Source organism: Pollicipes pollicipes, unplaced genomic scaffold (assembly GCF_011947565.3).
Source record: "Pollicipes pollicipes isolate AB1234 unplaced genomic scaffold, Ppol_2.1 Scaffold_3087;HRSCAF=3621_pilon_pilon_pilon, whole genome shotgun sequence".
NCBI lineage: Eukaryota > Metazoa > Arthropoda > Thecostraca > Pollicipedomorpha > Pollicipedidae > Pollicipes > Pollicipes pollicipes.
Window position 1 is genome coordinate 39,928,728 of NW_023596225.1, and position 18,958 is coordinate 39,947,685.

The following is an 18,958-nucleotide window of genomic DNA, read 5'->3' on the forward strand; positions in this document are numbered from 1 at the left end:
AACTGATAAGTAATGCTTACAAAAATTATCTCGCGGGCAGCATCACAGGATATTTTTATCTAGATTGCTTTTACTTGGCGAATAGTACGGCAATGGTCTTATTTACTGTTTGGATTAAAACGAATGTGCTCAGTTCTAGGAGATTTATGTGTATTTGGCCTCTATGTCTTGCTTCGCCTCCCAATAAATATTTCACACATGGTGGTGCTGGATGTCCGTTTGCCGCCGAATCACGACTACGCTATTTTGCCGCGCCGCCATTGTAAGCGGGCACCGGCGTCCGTCGGATACTGGGTTGTGTTTGAGGTGTGTTTGTGTTCGGTGTGTGCATGTGTGGAAACAGCTCCCGATCGGTGGGGGTCTCGAAATGTTCGCATGGTAGCGTTGGTTCATGCGGTGCGGGGGCTGGTTGCAGTTAGTGATACCGACGCAATTTGCATGTCATCGTCCTGTCTACTGATCATACATCTACCTATTTCCAGCTTCTGTGTGCTAGGTGTGACGGCATTCCAATTGAGAGGTTGTGCATTGAACTTCGGCTCGGCATGGTGTGTAGATGGATTACCGGATGGTTTGTGCAGCTGGCAAGCTATCATTGGTTTGTGGATGTCACTGAGCTGGGGCATTGTCTTGTCAGCGTTTGTGATCGGATAACGTACTGGTGTGTCAGTTTTGGGCTGGGACTTGGTGTTTTCTCTTCTTAGTACATGTAGTATTATTGTTATGTGATCCTGTAGGGTTTCTTGGATTAATTTGATGCAGGTTGAAGGAAGCTTTAGTTTGTTGGGCAGGTAGTTGTAAGGAAGCTTTAGTTTGTTGGGCAGGTAGTGTAAATAGTGTGTATTTATAGGCACACTGGATGGCTTCCAGCTTTGTCTGAATAAATGTAATGTGAGCCACATCAATTGACAATTGAGGTGCTCATTAAGTGCCAGTTTTGTTTTTTCATCTCAGGAGTTATGCATTATTTACAGTGACTGGATACATACTGGTATTTGATTGATGGCCTTAAAGGTAAACATTTGGGTAGCAGATGTGATAGCATTGCTTAGCTGTTCTGGGGTGTTTATATTTTTTTGGTAATGATCATTCCATGCTCAATACACAGGCTACTGCCTGATGCTTGCCACCCTTTTGTTTGTTGTTGTAGACCTCCCTGGATTTTCATGTGTGATGTCAGTACTGGCTGTACATGCTTGGCAAGCATCACATCAGACCACTTTGGCTAGTTGCTTGTTGGCCAGGCTGCAAAATGTGGCAAACCAGGCAACAAGGTGTTTTGGGCAGGTCTAATTGGCCTCCATGTCATGTTTGAGCACTATATTTGCAGTATATTAGAATGCATCAAGCACTTAACATTTTGAATCATGCATCTAATTACTTAAAAGCCATAACTTGGGCCACTTGGTAAAAACTGATGAATAGAGCCAATGCCCTGACTACTGGCCTCTGGCATTTGTTTGCAGCTGGTTACATGTTTCATGCATACAGCAGAGGGTAGCTATATTAGAAGCTCAGTGTCTTTTCACTATGTTTTCTTCAAGCAGCTCAATGTAATTGATAGATGTGTGCTGGAACAAATGTGGTGCACTCAGCCTGTGGGCTGCCCTTGCCTGCATGAATGGTTACTTCTGGTTGTTTTGTGCAGTGCAGGGCATTTTCTGCACAGGTTCATATCTGCTTCAGCTTAGTACCTGTACAAGGTGTCATGGGCTGTCCCAAAATTCTCATCATACATTAAATATGAATTCCAGCTTAACCATGCCTCAAGAAGACATTTTTTAAAACCTGGTCTTTTTTAGGCTGATCAGGGGATCACTGGCCATGCAGTGATCTTGGCAGGTGGTGTTGCTCAGCTGGAGAAGCATTTGTGTTGTCACCATATGAGTGAAACCATGCATGATTTCCTAAATAAAGTTATGGATGGATTGCTGTGTGATTTATGTGATAACATCACAGAAGTATTTCAGCCAGTTTAGTCATGGATCAAGCATGGTTTTATAAGGCAATCATTTTCTAGCAAGGCATTTGTTCATCCCTGTGATGTCCAATGTTTTAAAGTTATTGATGTTGGTTCTGAACACATCTTGAGGAATTTTATCTCACAATCAAAAGTGTTACTTCAAGATGGGGCTGCCTTGCAGTAATGTGACAGTGATATGAGAAGTTCACCACTTATGACCTTGTTTATTCTGTACAGCAATACACCATTGGATTATTGCTCTCTGCGGGTGTTGCTTGTGCAATAAAGTCTGATGAATATGGAGGGTTGTATTTGTGTTGTCTGAGTTGTGTGTGTGTAATAAAGGTTGATGAAGGCTCTGATGTGACCAATCTGTCTGTATAATGTTTATGTTTCAGTGTCATGATCCTCACTCATACATCCATATGAACCAATGAAATGTCAGACACATGCATAACCAAGCTGCCTCCTTCAATGAGGTTAGACCACCTTGACCTTTTTTTCTCCTCTCCAGGCATCTGACCTAATCTGACCTGAGACCAGGTACCTGTTGCAAGTGACCTGCTGTAAACCCAACTATTCCCATCAGATCCACCTGAGGTAAGTCCATTTGCCCTCCCAGCAACTCCACATCACATGCCATCAGATCAGTCCAAATAAGTCCTTGACCATTCAATGCAATGTTGTGTCAAAGATGTTCCATGGAGGATTTTCCAAGACATGTGTTTAATATCCATCCTGATTATTCTGTTTGACTGCCTACCCTCCATTCCAATCACCTGTGGTAATATGGGTTTAAGTGTCTTCAGGTGCTTGCTATTTGCCCTTGACAGGTGACCTATGACCACTGGTATTGGCTGCTCTAAAGGTCGGGTGACATCAGAAGGGGGGAGGCATGCCAAGCAATGTGGCATTTTCAATTGTTACCACTATATTCTGACAATGATGTGGAATGGACATGGAAATGATATTGAATTATACTTTGGATGGTAGGGGTCATTGTTCATGCAGGAAACATTGCCTGACATGAGCCTTTATCCCAGAAATGCATGCATTCAAAAGGTTTGATTTGAATTATTTGAAGAGATCAACAAATATGTATTGAACAGGTTCAAGGTGTGATGAGGTTTACAGCTGCAGTCAGTATGTGTTGTGTTGGGAGTTTACTTTCTGATGGATATCTCATATGTCTTACCCCATATAACTTTCCCTGGCAAAGTCAATGGTGTATTGTACACTGGCATTTTTTTTCAAATTGATTTACTAAAATCTTCAGCCCATCCTCCAAAGTATGAGTTTGTTCAATTTTTTACTTTCATGTTCTTTGAGATTGCTAGGTGCAATCAGTCATGACAAAATGTCTTGCTCTGATTTTGTTATGAATTATTCAATGCACACCTCAGTTGTGGCATTGATCTATTTGTTTCCTACTCCTGAAAAGACAAGCTGGAATATCTGTGCATGCCTTTGTTACCCAGTTCCCCCATTAAGGGTGAGGTCAGGGATGTATGCATGTTGGGTGACACCACTCTCTGCTAGTTTTTTTATAGCAGCAGGCTCATGGGTGCATTTAGCAGAGAACAAGTTATTTAGTGATGAATTTCCCCTCCCATAATCATCCTTGGAGATTCTGTTCCTCATGGGGGGGGAGGGGGGACCAAATGCTTGACCAAACCTGTTGACCAAGCCATGCTCCAAGCTTGTGGCACTGATTGACAACGAACCTTCACCATTGGATGCTGCTTGGTTGATGACATTTCCTGTCTGGAGTATGATGACCTTGGGTCCAGTAGAAGATAGCCAAAAATACCACAAAAACAAAAACAAAAAGCAGGGTCGCAGACATCCCTATGCTCTGAGGCTGTGCCGCTGATCAGCATGGAACTCATCAATTGATGTGTCATAGCTGCTATCCTGTCCAAAATATAGTGGCCTTGGGTCATGTCAAACATCGCTAAAAACACGCAAAACCGCCAAAATTGTTTGCAAGCAACCCCATGCCCTGAGGTTATGGCACCAATCTGCATGAAAGTTCCGCCGGTAATTGTGTCATACCTGATATCTCATTCATTCCAGAGCATGGTGACTGTGGGTCAGGTCAAACATTACCTAAAACCACTGATCAATCTCAGGGAATTTAATTTTAGTTGGTTTCAGTCGGTTTTGGTGACCTTTGATTTAACCCATTGTCACCGTGTTCTGGAAAAGGTAGGTTATTGACTATAACACAGTGGTAAAAATTTTGCGCTGGTCGGTCTCGCAAGATCAGAGCGTGGTGTTGTCGGCAGGCCAACTTAAGGTGGTTTCGATCGTTTTTGGTTACCTTTGACCCAACCAAAGGTCATGATGTCATGGAAAGGGTATCAACAATGGCACATCGATTGATAAGGATGTCATGCTGATCGGTCCCAAAGGCTCTTGGCATGGATTGCCGCAATCCTATTTTCCAGCTTTTGGTATTTTTGGTGATCTTTGACCTGACCTAAGGTCACCATATTTGCGGAAACTTATCGACCAGTTGTCGATGCTGAAAGGTTATCGACCAAGCAGCATCGAATGGTAAAGGTTTGGTGTCGATTGGCGCCCTACGAAGCATGGGGTTGTCAAAGTTAAGTCAGCCGTTTAGTGCCTCCGTTCTCCATTTGTGTCCGGCCGTCCGGAAATTTCCCTCAGAGTCGTCGCCCATATGTCATGCACGGCCAACGGTCATAGCTTTGCGTAGCGGAAAAAGTTTCTCCGTCTTGACCATGCTCTGGAAATTTCCTGGAATTCACCCCCGGCACGAAACATCTGAGATAATTTTCCGTGTCGGCGGTGCCGAACGCCGTTCCGGAAAATTTGCCCCAGCATCCCGGATGATTTTCCAATGTTATCTGCCGGCCGAACGCGCTCATGTGTCGGCGATGTGTTTGCCTCAAGATTATGGACAGGTAGCTGATCTAGGAACGTTGACAGGGATACTGGGGCTGGCTATGGATAGTGTGTCTGGGCAATTAAAATGGCAAATGCATGTGCAGAAATTTGTGTGTCTAAATCTGAATCGTGATGTGAATTAAATGAAAATAAAAATGTTCGAGGGGTGAATGAATTGAGTATCTTACAAAAACATTGCAAAAATGGGAAATTGAATACCAATTATGGGACTGTGTTGGGAAGCCAGATAGTTTGTTTCTCATGCGTATTTGCTGCCTTGGAAACAGCACAGTGGTAAATATAAATAATTAGTGGTTGAGAGAAATGAAATTTTTTAGATGGCAAGTTGGTGCACGTGCCCTATCACATCAATTGTTCTGTTCATTTTTGGCTAAGGTAATGCTCATTAGGCGAAGATTACCACTCAGCACTTGCATGCATGCCACAAATGCGTTGGTGGTGCTGCAGCGGCACTACTCAGCGTCATGCTTGGATGTAATAAGTGCTGAGGTTTCATTAGAATAGATTGTAATATGCCCCAAAGGCTGGACGCTCCAATGTTTGTCCTTAGCAGTGAAACTAGCTTTGAACCAATTAAGCAAGCTTTTATGCAGACTCAGAACCTGGGACCACAAGCAATCAAGCGATAGTAGCATTCTCACCGTGAGCTCTAAACGGACAACGTTTGTTGCCATGACAGGCTCACATAAGGAAAAAGCCGGAGGCGTGCGGCCTCGCTTCACGAAATACACGATTTACGTCGTTGGCCGGCGAGGCTCCTTGTGACCAAAAGCGTGCCTGCCTGGGCGGGTCGCCGCGTCCGTCGCTCGCCATGGCCTTTAAGGCGCCAGATCGGCTTTCGACGGCGTGTGACGATCTTCGCAGTCTCGGATGCCAGTCATAGTGGGGCTCGTCGGATATCGTATCGCGGCTCGCGGTCGATCGGTCGTGAATGGACGATGACAATGTGATCAGCGGATGGGATTCAGGTGGGAGTGGTCCTGTTCTGGTGTGAACATGAGCGCGGGGCGGCCCCGTCGATCTTGGTCGACGAGGCACCTCGTCGATCTTGGGTTCAGGAGATCAGAATGCCCCCGGCAGACAGCTCGGGATATGTACTGCTGGACAGGGGAGGGTCATTGTTGCGAGCGGCCAACGCCGCCGACTGCGACCAGGAACTCGATGGACGTCGGACACGGGGATAGTTTGATCAGGATTGTAGACCCGGCTGATCGAGTTCATCACGACAACTGGTAACTACATGTGACGGTTTGAGCGGGAAATATGAAGCTCCGCTAAGCTTGCATGTTGGCGAGAGCTGATCTATTCCAATGCCATTTACTTCGCCAGTATAGACGGCTTTTAAAGTATTGTAACAACCAAGCGGTTCAGGTGCGTTGGTGGCGGGAACTTGTCAACGGTAAATACCCGCTGATCAACACTATCAGGTGTCCCGTGAAGGTATGTATCATCGACCGACATGGCTCCTGGGTCACTCATCTACGGCGTGAAGCGGGCCGGACGCGTGGCGAGGGACGCGCCACTCGACACTGGCTCGGGACTGTCCGGTCGCCGGTCCGCCAATGTAGGCCCTGTCGGATCACAGGTGGGGACCGCAGGCTGGTGAGGGACTCGCGACCTGACACTGGCCCGGGACTGTCCGGTCGCCGGTCCGCAAATGTAGGCCCTGTCGGATCACAGGTGGGGATCACAGGCTGGTGAGGGACTCGCGACCTGACACTGGCTCGGGACCGTCTGGTCGCCGCTCCGTAGATGTAGGTCCTGTCGTATCACAGGTGCGGGTCGCAGGCTGGGTGGGCCCGCCACGCGACACGGGCTCGAGACCGTCCGGTCGCCGCTGCACAGGTGTAGGCCCGTCGGATCATAAGTGCGGTTCACAGGCGGGATGTCACGTAGGCTCTGTCGAAGCAGGGACGAATCACAGGCTGAATGGCATCCGCGGCGGCGGGATTACGCACAGGTAGGTGGCACTTGGTGTAAGTCAAGAAGGGCGTTGAGCTCCTGGTTTTCGGCGCCGTTAATCGACTTTCAGTATGCCAGGAGGCCCTGGTTAAACGACTTGCTCAAGGAGGCGTTGGCTGTGGAAATGCAAACTACAAGCCGTGTTCGTCGTCACGAGTGAACAGGGTAAAGCCAACAATGCCATTTTACATCAGTACGTGATTACGGGAAACATTCTGATCTTTGCCGGTGCCGCCATTAAAGTGATATTTGTATAATCAATCAGCCAGGCATCTCAACCCGAACACCCGACACACGGTGCTACACTAAGGCCTGCAGTCTTACATGGCACGTAAGACATGGAGACGGAAGTCGTCGCGTATAAATGCCAAAGTTGTCTCTCCCAAGGTTCGGAAGGCTCAATTGAAAATGTCAGTTTTTTCTTAACATATTCGATTGGACTCGGTTAGGCAGCTCCGCTGTGCCACCGGCGCGGGCAGGATATTCGATATTTGATGTTCCTAAAAAGACGACACAGGAGGGCTGAAGACACCTTTTTGGTGTTACGGCGCGCATAATGAATGCTACAGATGGTACCGAAGATTTGGGCGCGGTTGTATGACACGTAAGTCGATAAGTTTTTCTTGCTTTTAGTTAGAAATTGTGCGAAATGTAGTTGTCTCCAGGCAGCACGTGAGATTTTCCGGTAGGAGAACGCCGTGCGTAGCTCTGCATCAACCATAGCTCTGCATCAACCATCGCCCTGCGAAGGTTGTGTCATTCTTGCCCAACGAGGCGCCAAAGTAGGTGGCGGGGCCAAACGACCTCGTGATTGGCGAGTCACTACTTGTGGTTTATGTTGCATCTAAGTGTATGCGACGCATTTATCGTGATTGGAAGTTGGGAAATGGATGGCCGGTGAAGTTAACGTGTCGAGGGAATGAAGCCCAATTTCTCGATCTGAAAACAATGGCCCCGAAGCCGTTTGGCTTCGTACGCTTCATTCCGAGTCGTTCGTCATCGTACACGTCAGGAGGCGGCAAACGCTGTCAAGTCCCGTTGTCAGTGTTGGGAACACATTTACCGTCCTGGGTATAAATGTCGTTCATGCGATTCCCCGATAGTCTAGAAGGGCAAAGCAATCGTCTGGAAAGAGCTGTGGTGTCCGTAAACGTGATGTTTTGTGCGTCGGAGCCGCGATATGTGAATTTTACTGCTGTACGTTTATTGTCTGCAAAGCGAATGTGACAAGTCGTTTTTGTTCGGTGCAGGACGTAAGACATTCCTTGAAAATCGAAGTATTATTTCACACCGGATACGAGGCACAATATATTTGATGAGTTCTCGTAGCCGTGACATGATTTGGATGCCAGATTATACCGTGACTCGGCAGAAGTAAATATCTGTCTTGAAGTTATCTAAATTTTATCATCGTTCGGCAAACTGAGATGAGCGCAAGCTGTAGCAAGGGCTGTGCTTTTTTCGTTGAGGTATTGCGGGCTCGGTTCCCGCCGCAGAAAGTTTTCACCGACCACGTTGCCTGGGCCAGGGGTGGACGGTAGTGATTGAGTAACATGACGCGGCGGTGAAAAACCCAAAATATGTTGATGCAATATAATTTGTCGTGCCAGCTCTTACCTTGCGCTAAAGGTAGCACGGTCTGACCCTGAAGCTGGGTGCCGTCCCTGAACCCCCATCCTGTGAGCTGGATCAGTTGCTAGCCGGGAAAGATCAGAAGTGAAGTGAAGCTAGAAGAACCTAAAGTGTCGAACACCTCACCTGGTACCGGTCGATCTGACAGTCCGTTGCAGAAGGTATTCGCCGATCAATCAGGTCCCTCGCTGCATGCCGTTGCCCGCCAAATGTCATGTCACGACTCGGGCGACAGGTACACAAATGACGTCACTCGCCATGCCGTTTGTGACGGGGCAGTGTACGGATGTGCGCACGCTCCGCCGTCGGTTTTGGAAGGGTTTCGATTGCCCGTCTTCCTGTACGTTTTACAGAGTCGCTCTGTTCTAATCATGACCCGGATATGAACGCTCATGTTAGGCGGAGCATTTTCTCTTGACACTTTTGGTGATTCAGAGTGCTCCCTGCATGGAGTTCTCGAGAGGAGGCAGCACCTGGAACCCTCAGCGTGCCCATTGGACCCCCCCCCCCTCGCTCTCGTCGGTGTCGTGCCGTGGACCGGTGTGCAGACCTGCGTTCTGTTTGTTTGGCAGTGTCCCCTATCTGTCCTGTCGCCGCGATGGCCTCCAGCGAGCTGAAGTCGATTCCGTCCGACGGGCCGTCGGTCACACTCACCATCCGCCTGCTCATGCAGGGCAAGGTAGGCGCCATCCAGCCCGGCCAGACCCGCCCCGCAGACCCCGGAGCGGCCCCGCCGGGGCACGCTCAGTCGGGAGGTGGCCCCTGTGACCGGCCCGCGCACCCCGGAGCGGCCCCGCCTGGGCACGCTCGGTCGGGAGGTCGCCTCCTGTGACTGGCCCACAGACCCCAGGGCGGCCTCGCCGGGGTACGCCCGGTCGGTAGTTGGTCCCCGTGACCGGCCCGCAGACCCCGGAGCGGCCCCGCCGGGGCACGCTCGGTTGGCTGGTGGCCCCCCTGTGACCAGCCGCGGACCCCAGGGCGGCCCTGCCAGGGCACGCTCGGTCGGGAGGCGGTCCCTGTGACTGGCCTATGCTGGCCGTGATTGAGATGTTGCGGTGCCGGATCTGTCGTGCTGTTCGAAGAAGGCGATGATGTGATGATTGTTTCTGGTGGTTGAAGTTCGACGTGGCGTGAAGCTGGTGTTACTGTTAGTGGTCTAATTGCTGGTGGAATTTGCAAGATGGAGAATTAGACGTGAAATCGCGCACGGCCGTATTGGTCACTGAAGCGAGGGGAGGGAGTCGTTCAACACTGCCTCCCCAGGTCAGGCTGGCATAACCTGTCTGCGCATTGCAGGAGGTGGGCAGTATTATCGGAAAGAAAGGAGAGATCGTCAAAAGGTTCAGGGAAGAGGTGAGTGCTGCGAGTGCGCTATCGCCCCGTTCTGTCAGCTCGTGGCTTGTTTTCGTCCCGTCTGCCCGTCCGGGTGGCGCTGCCGTACGGGGCGTGGCCCGTGTGTGGGGTCGGGACAGCCCCGCTGTGGCCCCCGTGAGGCCCTCGCCCGCCAGTGCCGTGTGCTGGGGCGGGCGGGTGCGGTCGCGGCGTCCCCGGTATGTCCGCTGGGCGTTCAGGGATGGGGTGTTGATGCTTTTCGAGGGCGTCTCATGGTTAATTTCGTCGACGTGGTGAACAGGGAGAATGACTCCTTGGTTAGCACTGGGTAGGTTTTCGCTTCCATATATGCCGCAAAGCAGCCGAACAGCTGGTTAAGTGAGCGTGCTCAACTCCCCTCGTGCCTGACCGCAATCTCTGTTCGTCTCGCTTGTAGCACTGGGAGGCAGCATTCCTGGAACTGGTTTCGACAACAGCGCATGGGGCGTGATGCCACGGGTCAATGATGTTTTGTTTGGTTCCAGAGCGGTGCCAAGATAAACATTTCTGATGGCTCTTGCCCAGAGCGCATAGTCACGGTCACTGGTTCGCCAGACGCCATTTTCAAGGCATTCCAGCTGATTTGCAAGAAGTTCGAGGAGGTCAGCGAGCGCAATCAGAATGAATACAGCGTAAGGCCGAGTCAGCCGCCCACGATCCGTGACGCTGCCTTTCTACCCTCTCGCGTTTAAGGATGGATGTAAGCCACGATTCTCAGATGGCAGGTGTGTCCGCGACAGAACCATTAGTTCTCGATCGTAAGTCCTGAGCATCGTCCTACCGTGATTTGGTGTGCTGTGGTGCATAAATAGCCGCCCTGATGGACAGCACAGTGAATGAGGTTACGTTCCTTTTTGTTAGGAGCATTGCATGCACTACACACACGATGTGGCGAGCTGGAATTGGGAATACGGCACAGTATCCCGTATTCCCGTATTCCCGTCGAGCATTCCCGAGTCCCGTATCCCCGTATGTGCTTAGTGTTTTCAGGCAATGGTCGCCCCTTCGTCGCCTTATTTCTGACAAATCGTCATTTCCGTCTCGTCGCTCTGTTCTGACAAAAAGCGGACCAGCGCGCGTTGTGTCCCGCGTCTCGCCATCGCACGGCGAACCCTCCGGGTCGTCGCTCGGCGCGGGCTCTGACCGGGGCCGTGCCGTGCACCGCAGGCCAGCAGTATGCAGACGGGCTCGGGCGTGCCGCGGCCTCCCATCACCATGCGCCTGATCGTGCCGGCCTCCCAGTGCGGCTCGCTCATCGGCAAGGGCGGCGCCAAGATCAAGGAGATCCGCGAGGTGTCCGGCGCCAGCATCCAGGTGGCCAGCGAGATGCTGCCCAACTCGACGGAGCGCGCTGTCACCATCTCGGGCGCGTGCGACGCCATCACGCAGTGCATCTACCACATCTGCTGCGTGATGCTGGAGTCGCCGCCCAAGGGCGCCACCATCCCGTACCGGCCCAAGCCGCAGATGGGCGGCGGCAACCCGGGCATGTTCGGCGGCAACCAGCCGTTCGCGCAGCTCGGCAACTTCGGCATGCACTCCGGGCACGACGTGAGTCGCGGGGCGCCGCGGCGCCGCTGCCCGGTCGGCGTGCGGTTAAGTGCCGGGCGAGCCGAGGCGGAGCGGAGCGGGGAGGGGCGGCGCTGGGAGAGCGGGCTGTGCTCCCGGCCTGCTGCCGCCGGAGCGCTCACCCACAGCCCCTGCATGTGCTCATGGTTTCGCGTGATTATTGCCTCTTAATGTTTGGTCGTCGCCTCCCCTGTGCTCACCCCAGCCCCCCCCCCCCTCCCCGCTCCCCGCTGCCTTGGGTCGGTACCGCTGGCGCAGCCCGGCCGCGACAATGGGCATTGTTTGGACATTGTTGCAGTGCTTGTAATCGGCTGCTCCGATGACTTGTTCAACCGCAATTGAAGCGGCCCCGGTGATAGAGAGGCGATAATGCCCCACACCCGGTACATCGCGTCAGTTCACGTGAAACTTCACAAATCTCGTGCCGGTACGCTGGACTGGCGTGTATGCACTGGCTTGTCGCCATGGGACGCGTGGGGGGGGGGGGAGGGGGCGGTTGGCGCCAGGCCGCCTTCTGCGCGCTATTGCGCTATAGCTGGCCCGGCGCCACAGGAGTGCTGTCGGTCGACATCAGCACCCATCGGCGCAAACTCCCGGGTCGGTGCCGACCGGCCGCTGTCATGCGCCTTCCCCTGTCTGACCGCTGTCTCGTTCTGTCCGCAGTCGTACGAGCCGGCGCCCAGCCGATTCCAGGTAACTGGGGCGAGCCGCGACGTGTTGTGGTCAATCGTCGGGGTGTAGCCCGAGTGACGTGCGCTTTCCAAGTGGCACGGGCTCATTTGCTGGTCAGCGGGGCCTCTGTTTCGTGTCGAGGATCGTTCGCGGTCGCGAACCGGTATCGGCTGGCCCCGGTCAAAGTCGGTCACGTTCTTTATCGGTGTTGATGTGGCAATGATTGAAGTCAGTGTCATGGCGACGCCATATAGCCTCAGCAGCTGAGTGCGTCGTAAAGCCTCAACGACACACACAGAAGTCAGTAGCATTACGCGCCGTACTGATGTAAGTGAATGTCGACCATCTCACCCGACTCGATATATTTATAAGTGTGGGTGGTGTTCGAGAGGCCTGGCGCGGCTCGTTTGACCTTGTCGCGCCCGCTCGCAGCCCAAGAACAACAACCCGCTGGCCAGCCTGCTGGGCAGCCTGGGCGGCGGCGGTGGCATGGGCGGGCCGCAGAACACGCTACAAGCCAGCACCTCAGGTCAGTGGGAGGCCGCTCGACCGGCGTGCGCCCCGCCGGTACGCGGTGTCGACCGACACGGTACCTGATGCACTGCACACGGACGGGCACACCGCGTTACGGGCGGACACTGCGCACAGACGGTCACGCTGCACACAGACGGACACGCTGCATACGGACGTGCGCGATGTGCTGCACACAGACGGTCGCGCTGCACAGAAGGACGCGCTGCGCAGAGAGGGACGCGCTGCACACAGACGGACGCGCTGCACACAGACAGACGCGCTGCACACAGACGGACGCGCTGCTCACAGACGGACGCGCTGCTCACAGACGGACGCGCTGCACACAGACGGTCACGCTGCACACAGACGGGCGCGCTGCGCAGAGAGGGACGCGCTGCACACAGACGGACGCGCTGCACACAGACAGACGCGCTGCGCACAGACGGACGCGCTGGCGCTGCACACAGACGGACGCGCTGCACACAGACGAACGCGCTGCACACAGACGGACGCGCTGCACACAGACGGTCACGCTACACACAGACGGACGCGCTGCACACAGACGGACGCGCTGCGCAGAGAGGGACGCGCTGCACACAGACGAACGCGCTGCACACAGACGGACGCGCTGCACACAGACGGACGCGCTGCGCAGAGAGGGACGCGCTGCACACAGACGAACGCGCTGCACACAGACGGACGCGCTGCACACAGACGGACGCGACGTGCTGCACACAGACGGACACGCTGCACGCGGACGTGCACACTGCGCCGGGCGGCGGAGCGCAGCCGTCGGGCGTGATTTGGGCCGGTCACGTGTCGGCACGGCGGTGTTGACACACACGCGTGGGTGTGACGGTGTCCGGCGCGCCCAGTGGGGCTGCCTCGCGCGTCACACGGTCGTGGCCGTCGGCGCGGCGTGAGGCGGCCGCTGTTGTGTGACCGCCCCCGACCTGTCTTGCAGCGGTGACGGCGCTGGCGGCGCTGGCCGGCTCCCAGCTGCGCGCGCCGCAGGGCGTCGGGCCCGGCACGCAGACGCACGAGATCACCGTGCCCAACGAGCTGATCGGCTGTATCATCGGCAAGGGCGGCACCAAGATCGCCGAGATCAGGTGAGCCGAGACCGGGCGGTGTCGTGTCACAGGCTCGCCGCAGTGTGACGGCCGGTGTGTGGCGTCCGGCGGGTAACTGCTTGGTGTCAAGTGGTCGTGGTAGATACCTCCAGAGGAATCCGAGAACGACGATGCGTATGTGTTGGACGCTGCAGACGAATTCAGCGTTTGACATTCGCACGCCCAGGAAATGCCATGCTGATTGCGACAAGGAGAGTGTGTTCTGCTCTGGAGAAACGTATTTGGGTGAGAATTTGTTGGTGGCAACATGGATATCACGTTCCGGCCTTGTGACGTGCGTCACGTCATTGTGCGCGCATTCCGCTGTGACCTGCCTGCCCGCAGCAGCCGCCTGGCTGACTGTTGATGGTACCCCACAGGCAGATAACGGGCGCCATGATCACCATCTCCAAGTTTGACGACTCGACGGACGACGCCACCCACCAGGAGCGCGTCATCACCATCAAGGGCACCAGCGACCAGGTGTCACTGGCTCAGTACCTCATCAACACCAGGTAAGGCCGGCGCACGGTTGCCACCTGCCGGCGAGTGGCGACACTCGCGTTTCCAGCCGCCGCCGCCGCCGCCGCCACGGCGGCAGGACTTCCGGGGACAGTCGCCGGACACTTCCGAGTTGGAGAAGCATCGGGGACGACAGAGTCGGCGCGCCGGCCTGTCCGTTCCCGGATCCGCCAGCGTGGGGAGCGGCGTGCCGCTCCGCAGCGCTGGGCCGAACCCGCACCGTCTGCCCACCGTCCCGAGTAAATCATCTGACCCCGCTCACGGTACGCCCGGCCGCCCTGTGATCACATCTCTCTGACGTCCTGCTCACTCGCCTGTTTTCTTGGTCGTCCATGCCTTCAAGCCATGATCTCGTCGGGTCCAGTCATCGTCCCGCAGGTCCTGTCGCGCGCCGCCTCCCGAGCCCGCACCGAGTGCCGCCGTTTCATTCCTGCGACGTCCGATTCTGCTGACCCTGACATCTCCCGTAACGCCGGTGTGTACCGCAGGTCCTGACCAGGAAGATCCGGGGATCCCTTTTCAGCTGATCCCGTATACTTACGTTGCCTGTGACCCAAAGACCCGATAAAGTCGCGCCCGTCCCCCGGGGATACCACGACAGTCTAAAAGCTTGAAACGGCAGTTTTAGTTTCGGTGTCCCATGTCCCATTCTTTTCCTTCCCGGGTTTGCAACGATTACCACCCGTCTTTTGATGGTTTGCTGCCACCTCGAGTCCGGGCCCGACAGGGTCCTGCGCTCGGCAAACCCAAGCCGGGCCGAAATACTTTGTTAGTCCCCCGTCGCAGCGGCCATGTCGTCTCTCCACGCCTGGCCCGTCTCGCCCTCTGGTTTGTGTTCGTCCCACCGCCCGTCTCGCCCGGCCCGGCCCGGCCCGCTCCGTCCGACCGCCCGCCCGCCCACCCCACCGACCGCCCGACCGCCCGACCGATCCCGGTCCGCCGCGCCAGCCCTAATCCGCGCCGCCTCTTGTCTCTCCCTGCAGCGTGGAGATGCACAAAGCCAACCTGGAGGGCAGCCAGGCGGAGGAGGAGAGCAGCAGCAGCGGCGCCGGTGGCAGCGGCGGCGCGCTCAACCCGTCCGCTATCCCGCTGGCCAACCTCCTCAAGAACCCCGGCGCCCTCAACGCCCTGTCCGCCCTGACCAACATCAACTTGAGCTCGCTGGGCGGTCTGCAGGAGCTGCTGGGCGGCAGCGGCGCCGTGCAGACCACCGGCGTGCACAAGAAGACGTACACGCCGCGCATGCAGCGCGCCCCCGGCGGCTCGTCCCCGCCGCGCGACAAGCGCAACAAGTTCCAGCCCTACTAACCGGCCCGCCCGCTCCCCTCCCGCGCCCCTCTCGCGCCCAGTCGGCCATGTGCGCGCTCGTGGCGGCCGCCGCCGCCGCCGCCCATTAGATGTGTAATGTAGCCCGGGCCGCGCGCCGTAGGGGCGCAGGGGTCTGGCGGCAGCGCGGCCGGGCCCCGCCGGCGGCGGCAGACACTCGCCCCCACCCCCACACCCATCCTTATTCTTAGCGGTACATTTTTGCGCCTGTATGTTTCCATTGAGCATTAGCGAGGATCATGGCACGTTTTTCGGAGTGGTTTAGCCGCCGTCAGAAGGCTGTTTTGGTGACCGATCATGCGGTTGTCGCGGCTCTTGTTTTGATTTCAACCGTCCGCTATCGCGTATCGATTTTCATTGTCTATGCGTCTATACGGGACGTGCTCTTTTGACCGCGTTGCTCTGTAGTGGCCAAGGCCGTGTTCAATACAGAATCATGTCTGACAGGGGCGCTGTTGTTCGGCGCCTGGCGAAGTCTTGGCGATGCCTTGATGGCCATGCGGGGGGTGCGTTACGTGCCCGTCAGGAAGCCAAGATTGCTGGGTGTACCCCGCCCAGGCGCTTTCCCCAGTTTGGTCGGGAACGATGCCACCGTGGGCTGCTGTAGGCGTCAAACCGCATGTTGCTTTTCTCGTTTCTGTTGAATGGTGGCTCTGGCTCGGTCGTAGCGCATTTACGAGATTAACCGTGAGGCACACTGCCGCAATTCTTGAGAAAGTCTGGCCAGAGTCGGACGGTGGTTATTCGTAGGCCCCCGTAGACATGCAGGACCTTCGGCCCGGGTGAGGGTCACCGCTTGGTGGGACTTGGAGCCCCTCCCTCTGCCGGGCCTGTGACCTGGGTCTAGCCGGCCCGATCGCCCGCGGGGCTGTTGCAGGCGCGAGCGGTCGCGCCGGCCTTGTAGCCTTGCTTTGCATTGAAGAAATGATCCCTCTCATTCCGGTTTCGTCCGAGCTTTGTAGCGCCGCGACCGGGTGGAAGAGAGTAGGTAATTAAGTGCTATCCAGCCAAATGTGCAGCCCTGATCCCAGAACCGACAGGGTTCGGCGCCAGCTCCTGATCCAGTGAGCGAGCCTGTGTTTTTTAGGGGCAAGGCGCATGCGAGAGGACACAAACAGGTGTTAACGGGCATTCGTGGTTTGCGGGGCCGTCAGTGGCCCCTCGCCGGCGTCGGACGATCCTGGTCGGGGTGTGGAAAGCTGTGACGTGTGCTGCTGGGGCTGGCGGGGCGGGGGAGGGCAGGAACGCATCATTTTGTGTAACCGCGCGTCGTGTATTATGTTTGCTGTCTTCCTTGGCGTCCATTCTTACCACAATAAACCACCACCACCACCACATCGGCGGCTGGTGTGCCAGATCCGCGCGGCGGTGACGCCCGCGTCCTGGTGCGTGTCCTCGTGCCGCCCGAAGTCCGTGGTCCGCCCCGGTGCCGCCCAGCCAGCGGCGGCACCCGTCCGAGAGACCGCACCCCAATCATCTGCCCGGTCCGACGGCGCCAGGTAAGGAGCTGGTCCCGGCTCGCGCTGCCCCGTCCCCGCCCGCACGGCGCCGTTCTGAGAGACACCGTCCATGCCCGTCCTGCAGCCGGCCGGCGCCAAGCTGTGTCGTGCCGGCGCTGAGGGCGCTGGCGGTGGCAGCGTGCTGGCAGTGGTGTGATGCGTCTGGTGTACAGCTGCCGGTGGCGCGAGTCTGGCAAACTTCGAATATCCGGAACTAAGCCCTGTCGAGCCGGCTGCAGGCTCATGCGGCCCGGGCTTGTGCGGGGTGGCCTGGCTGCCGCGGGTCATCGGGCTGGCCCGGCCGATGTTCCGCGGCGTTAGGGTGATTGTTCCCAGGGGGCTGCTGTAATGAGTAATGTGATGCCTGTTGGCCCACGGACATGCTGGAAAAGCGAGGGCTTTTCGTTGTCCGTGGTCAATTGTCGAGTAGTGGTGTGTCAAGGGGGTTCCCGCGAGATTTGCTGTTGCATCTGCGTTGCTTTCATGACGCATGGTTTGTCAGTCAAAAAGGCTGGTACCAATTGGAACCTCTAGCTTTAGGAATGTCTTGTGTCCGACACGCGAAGCTTTGGTCCTGATCGAAATTATGTTACCCATCTTCTAGCGCTAGGGGTGAAATCGTGCTATTCTCGCCGTGTTCGGAGGAGTCTGAGCTCCATTGGCCTTCCTCGAATCCGCCCAACCATTTCTGTGATGGGACAGGAGCCCATTAAGTCGAAACGCGACTCGCCAAGAGCAATTTTACTGGATTCAGCGTTGAAAATTACAGCCTTTGATCCGAGTAACAGTGTGTCAAGGTCCGAACATAAACAGGCAACACCTACTTATGTTCGGACATTGAATGGTCAAGAACTTATTGTTGTTCGGACCTTAGAGGTCAGGAACCTTTTGTTGTCTGGACCTTAAAGACCAAGAACCTTTTGTCGTTCGGACCTTAAAGGCCAAGAACTTCTTGTTGGGGCCTCAAATCTGATACCTACTAGCATGACTGTCGGCGCTCATGTTGGGTCACAGCTTCGTAACGTAATGTTCGTTCCGTACGGACTTTGCTGGCATAGAGCTTGACATGAGGCTTCACATTTTACGTCTGTTATGCTAGTCCCTTAAAACGCATGTTTTTTTAGGATTATATGCCCTCGTTTGCCCCTTCACCCCATTTCTCAGTGTTGCCGTTCTGCAAAAGTGCAGTCTTTTTCGTTCTAGTTCGGCCTGATACATTTTCTCGGCTGTCGATCTTTATTCTTGCCCCCACCTGGCCATGCTTGTTTTATCATATGACCTCTTAAGTATACTGCTTACGATATGTCGTTAAATACATGATCTGGATAATCATATCAGTAAACTGCACCCAGGGTCTTTATTAATTTATGTGCGGGGAAATAACAACCGGCCTGGTGTCTCCCCCATTCGCTCACAGCTGTCTACTCTGGTGTAGCCCCATCGTATGCTGCGGCCAGGTCACTGCAGCTTTTTGTCGTCTTTATCTGAACGCGAGAATAAAGTGGCCTAAATCCGCGGAGCAATCGGACTTTTGGGGCAGTTACGCGAGCCCGTACTTGGAGTCGGCTACGTCCTTGGTGTGTCTCCCTGTCTACCCAAGTTTGTTTTCTTCTAGAAAGAACCCTGCTACACTCTGGTGTCATGATTTGTCGACCGATCTGGTGAACTCCCCCACCAGCGCCCCCGACAGCCCGGCCTCGGGCGGTCGGACAGCGAGCGCGGCGCCAGCTGACGCCGTCGTGCGCCATGTTCGAGCCTGAAGTCGTTTCTATGCCACCCTGCGGAACGGTGTTAATGTTTTCCAAAGCGGGGCGTGACTGCTCCTAGCTCCTGCCTCTCAGTCCGCTGTTCCCTGACTATCGAGACTGGAGCCCGCCGGCTTG

The 18,958-nt window shown here is 55.2% G+C and overlaps 1 protein-coding gene across 3 annotated transcripts; it reads left to right on the forward strand.

Moving 5' to 3' along the window:
- The first annotated feature begins 162 nt into the window (after window positions 1-162).
- Window positions 163-16,022, forward strand: LOC119114750 (poly(rC)-binding protein 3). 3 transcript variants are annotated; one of them, XM_037238774.1, is made up of 11 exons: window positions 163-262; window positions 2,478-2,563; window positions 9,064-9,170; window positions 9,788-9,844; window positions 10,348-10,494; window positions 11,030-11,413; window positions 12,095-12,124; window positions 12,536-12,632; window positions 13,581-13,728; window positions 14,109-14,243; window positions 15,234-16,022. In XM_037238774.1, the coding sequence occupies exons 3-11, from the start codon at window positions 9,090-9,092 to the stop codon at window positions 15,556-15,558; spliced, it is 1,404 nt and encodes a 467-aa protein (XP_037094669.1). In that variant the 5' UTR covers window positions 163-262; window positions 2,478-2,563; window positions 9,064-9,089; the 3' UTR covers window positions 15,559-16,022. The 3 variants fall into 3 exon arrangements, with proteins under 3 accessions (XP_037094669.1, XP_037094668.1, XP_037094670.1); XM_037238773.1 differs by having other exon boundaries at window positions 214-306; XM_037238775.1 differs by having other exon boundaries at window positions 214-306; window positions 10,348-10,464.
- The last annotated feature ends 2,936 nt before the right edge of the window (window positions 16,023-18,958 follow it).

Coding starts and splice junctions, on each gene's coding strand:
- LOC119114750 (XM_037238774.1), top strand. CDS start 9,090: ATGGCCTCCAGCGAGCTGAAGTCGATTCCGTCCGACGGGCCGTCGGTC. Junction 9,171..9,787: donor GCCTGCTCATGCAGGGCAAG/GTAGGCGCCATC, acceptor TGCGCATTGCAG/GAGGTGGGCAGTATTATCGG. Junction 12,125..12,535: donor CGGCGCCCAGCCGATTCCAG/GTAACTGGGGCG, acceptor GCCCGCTCGCAG/CCCAAGAACAACAACCCGCT.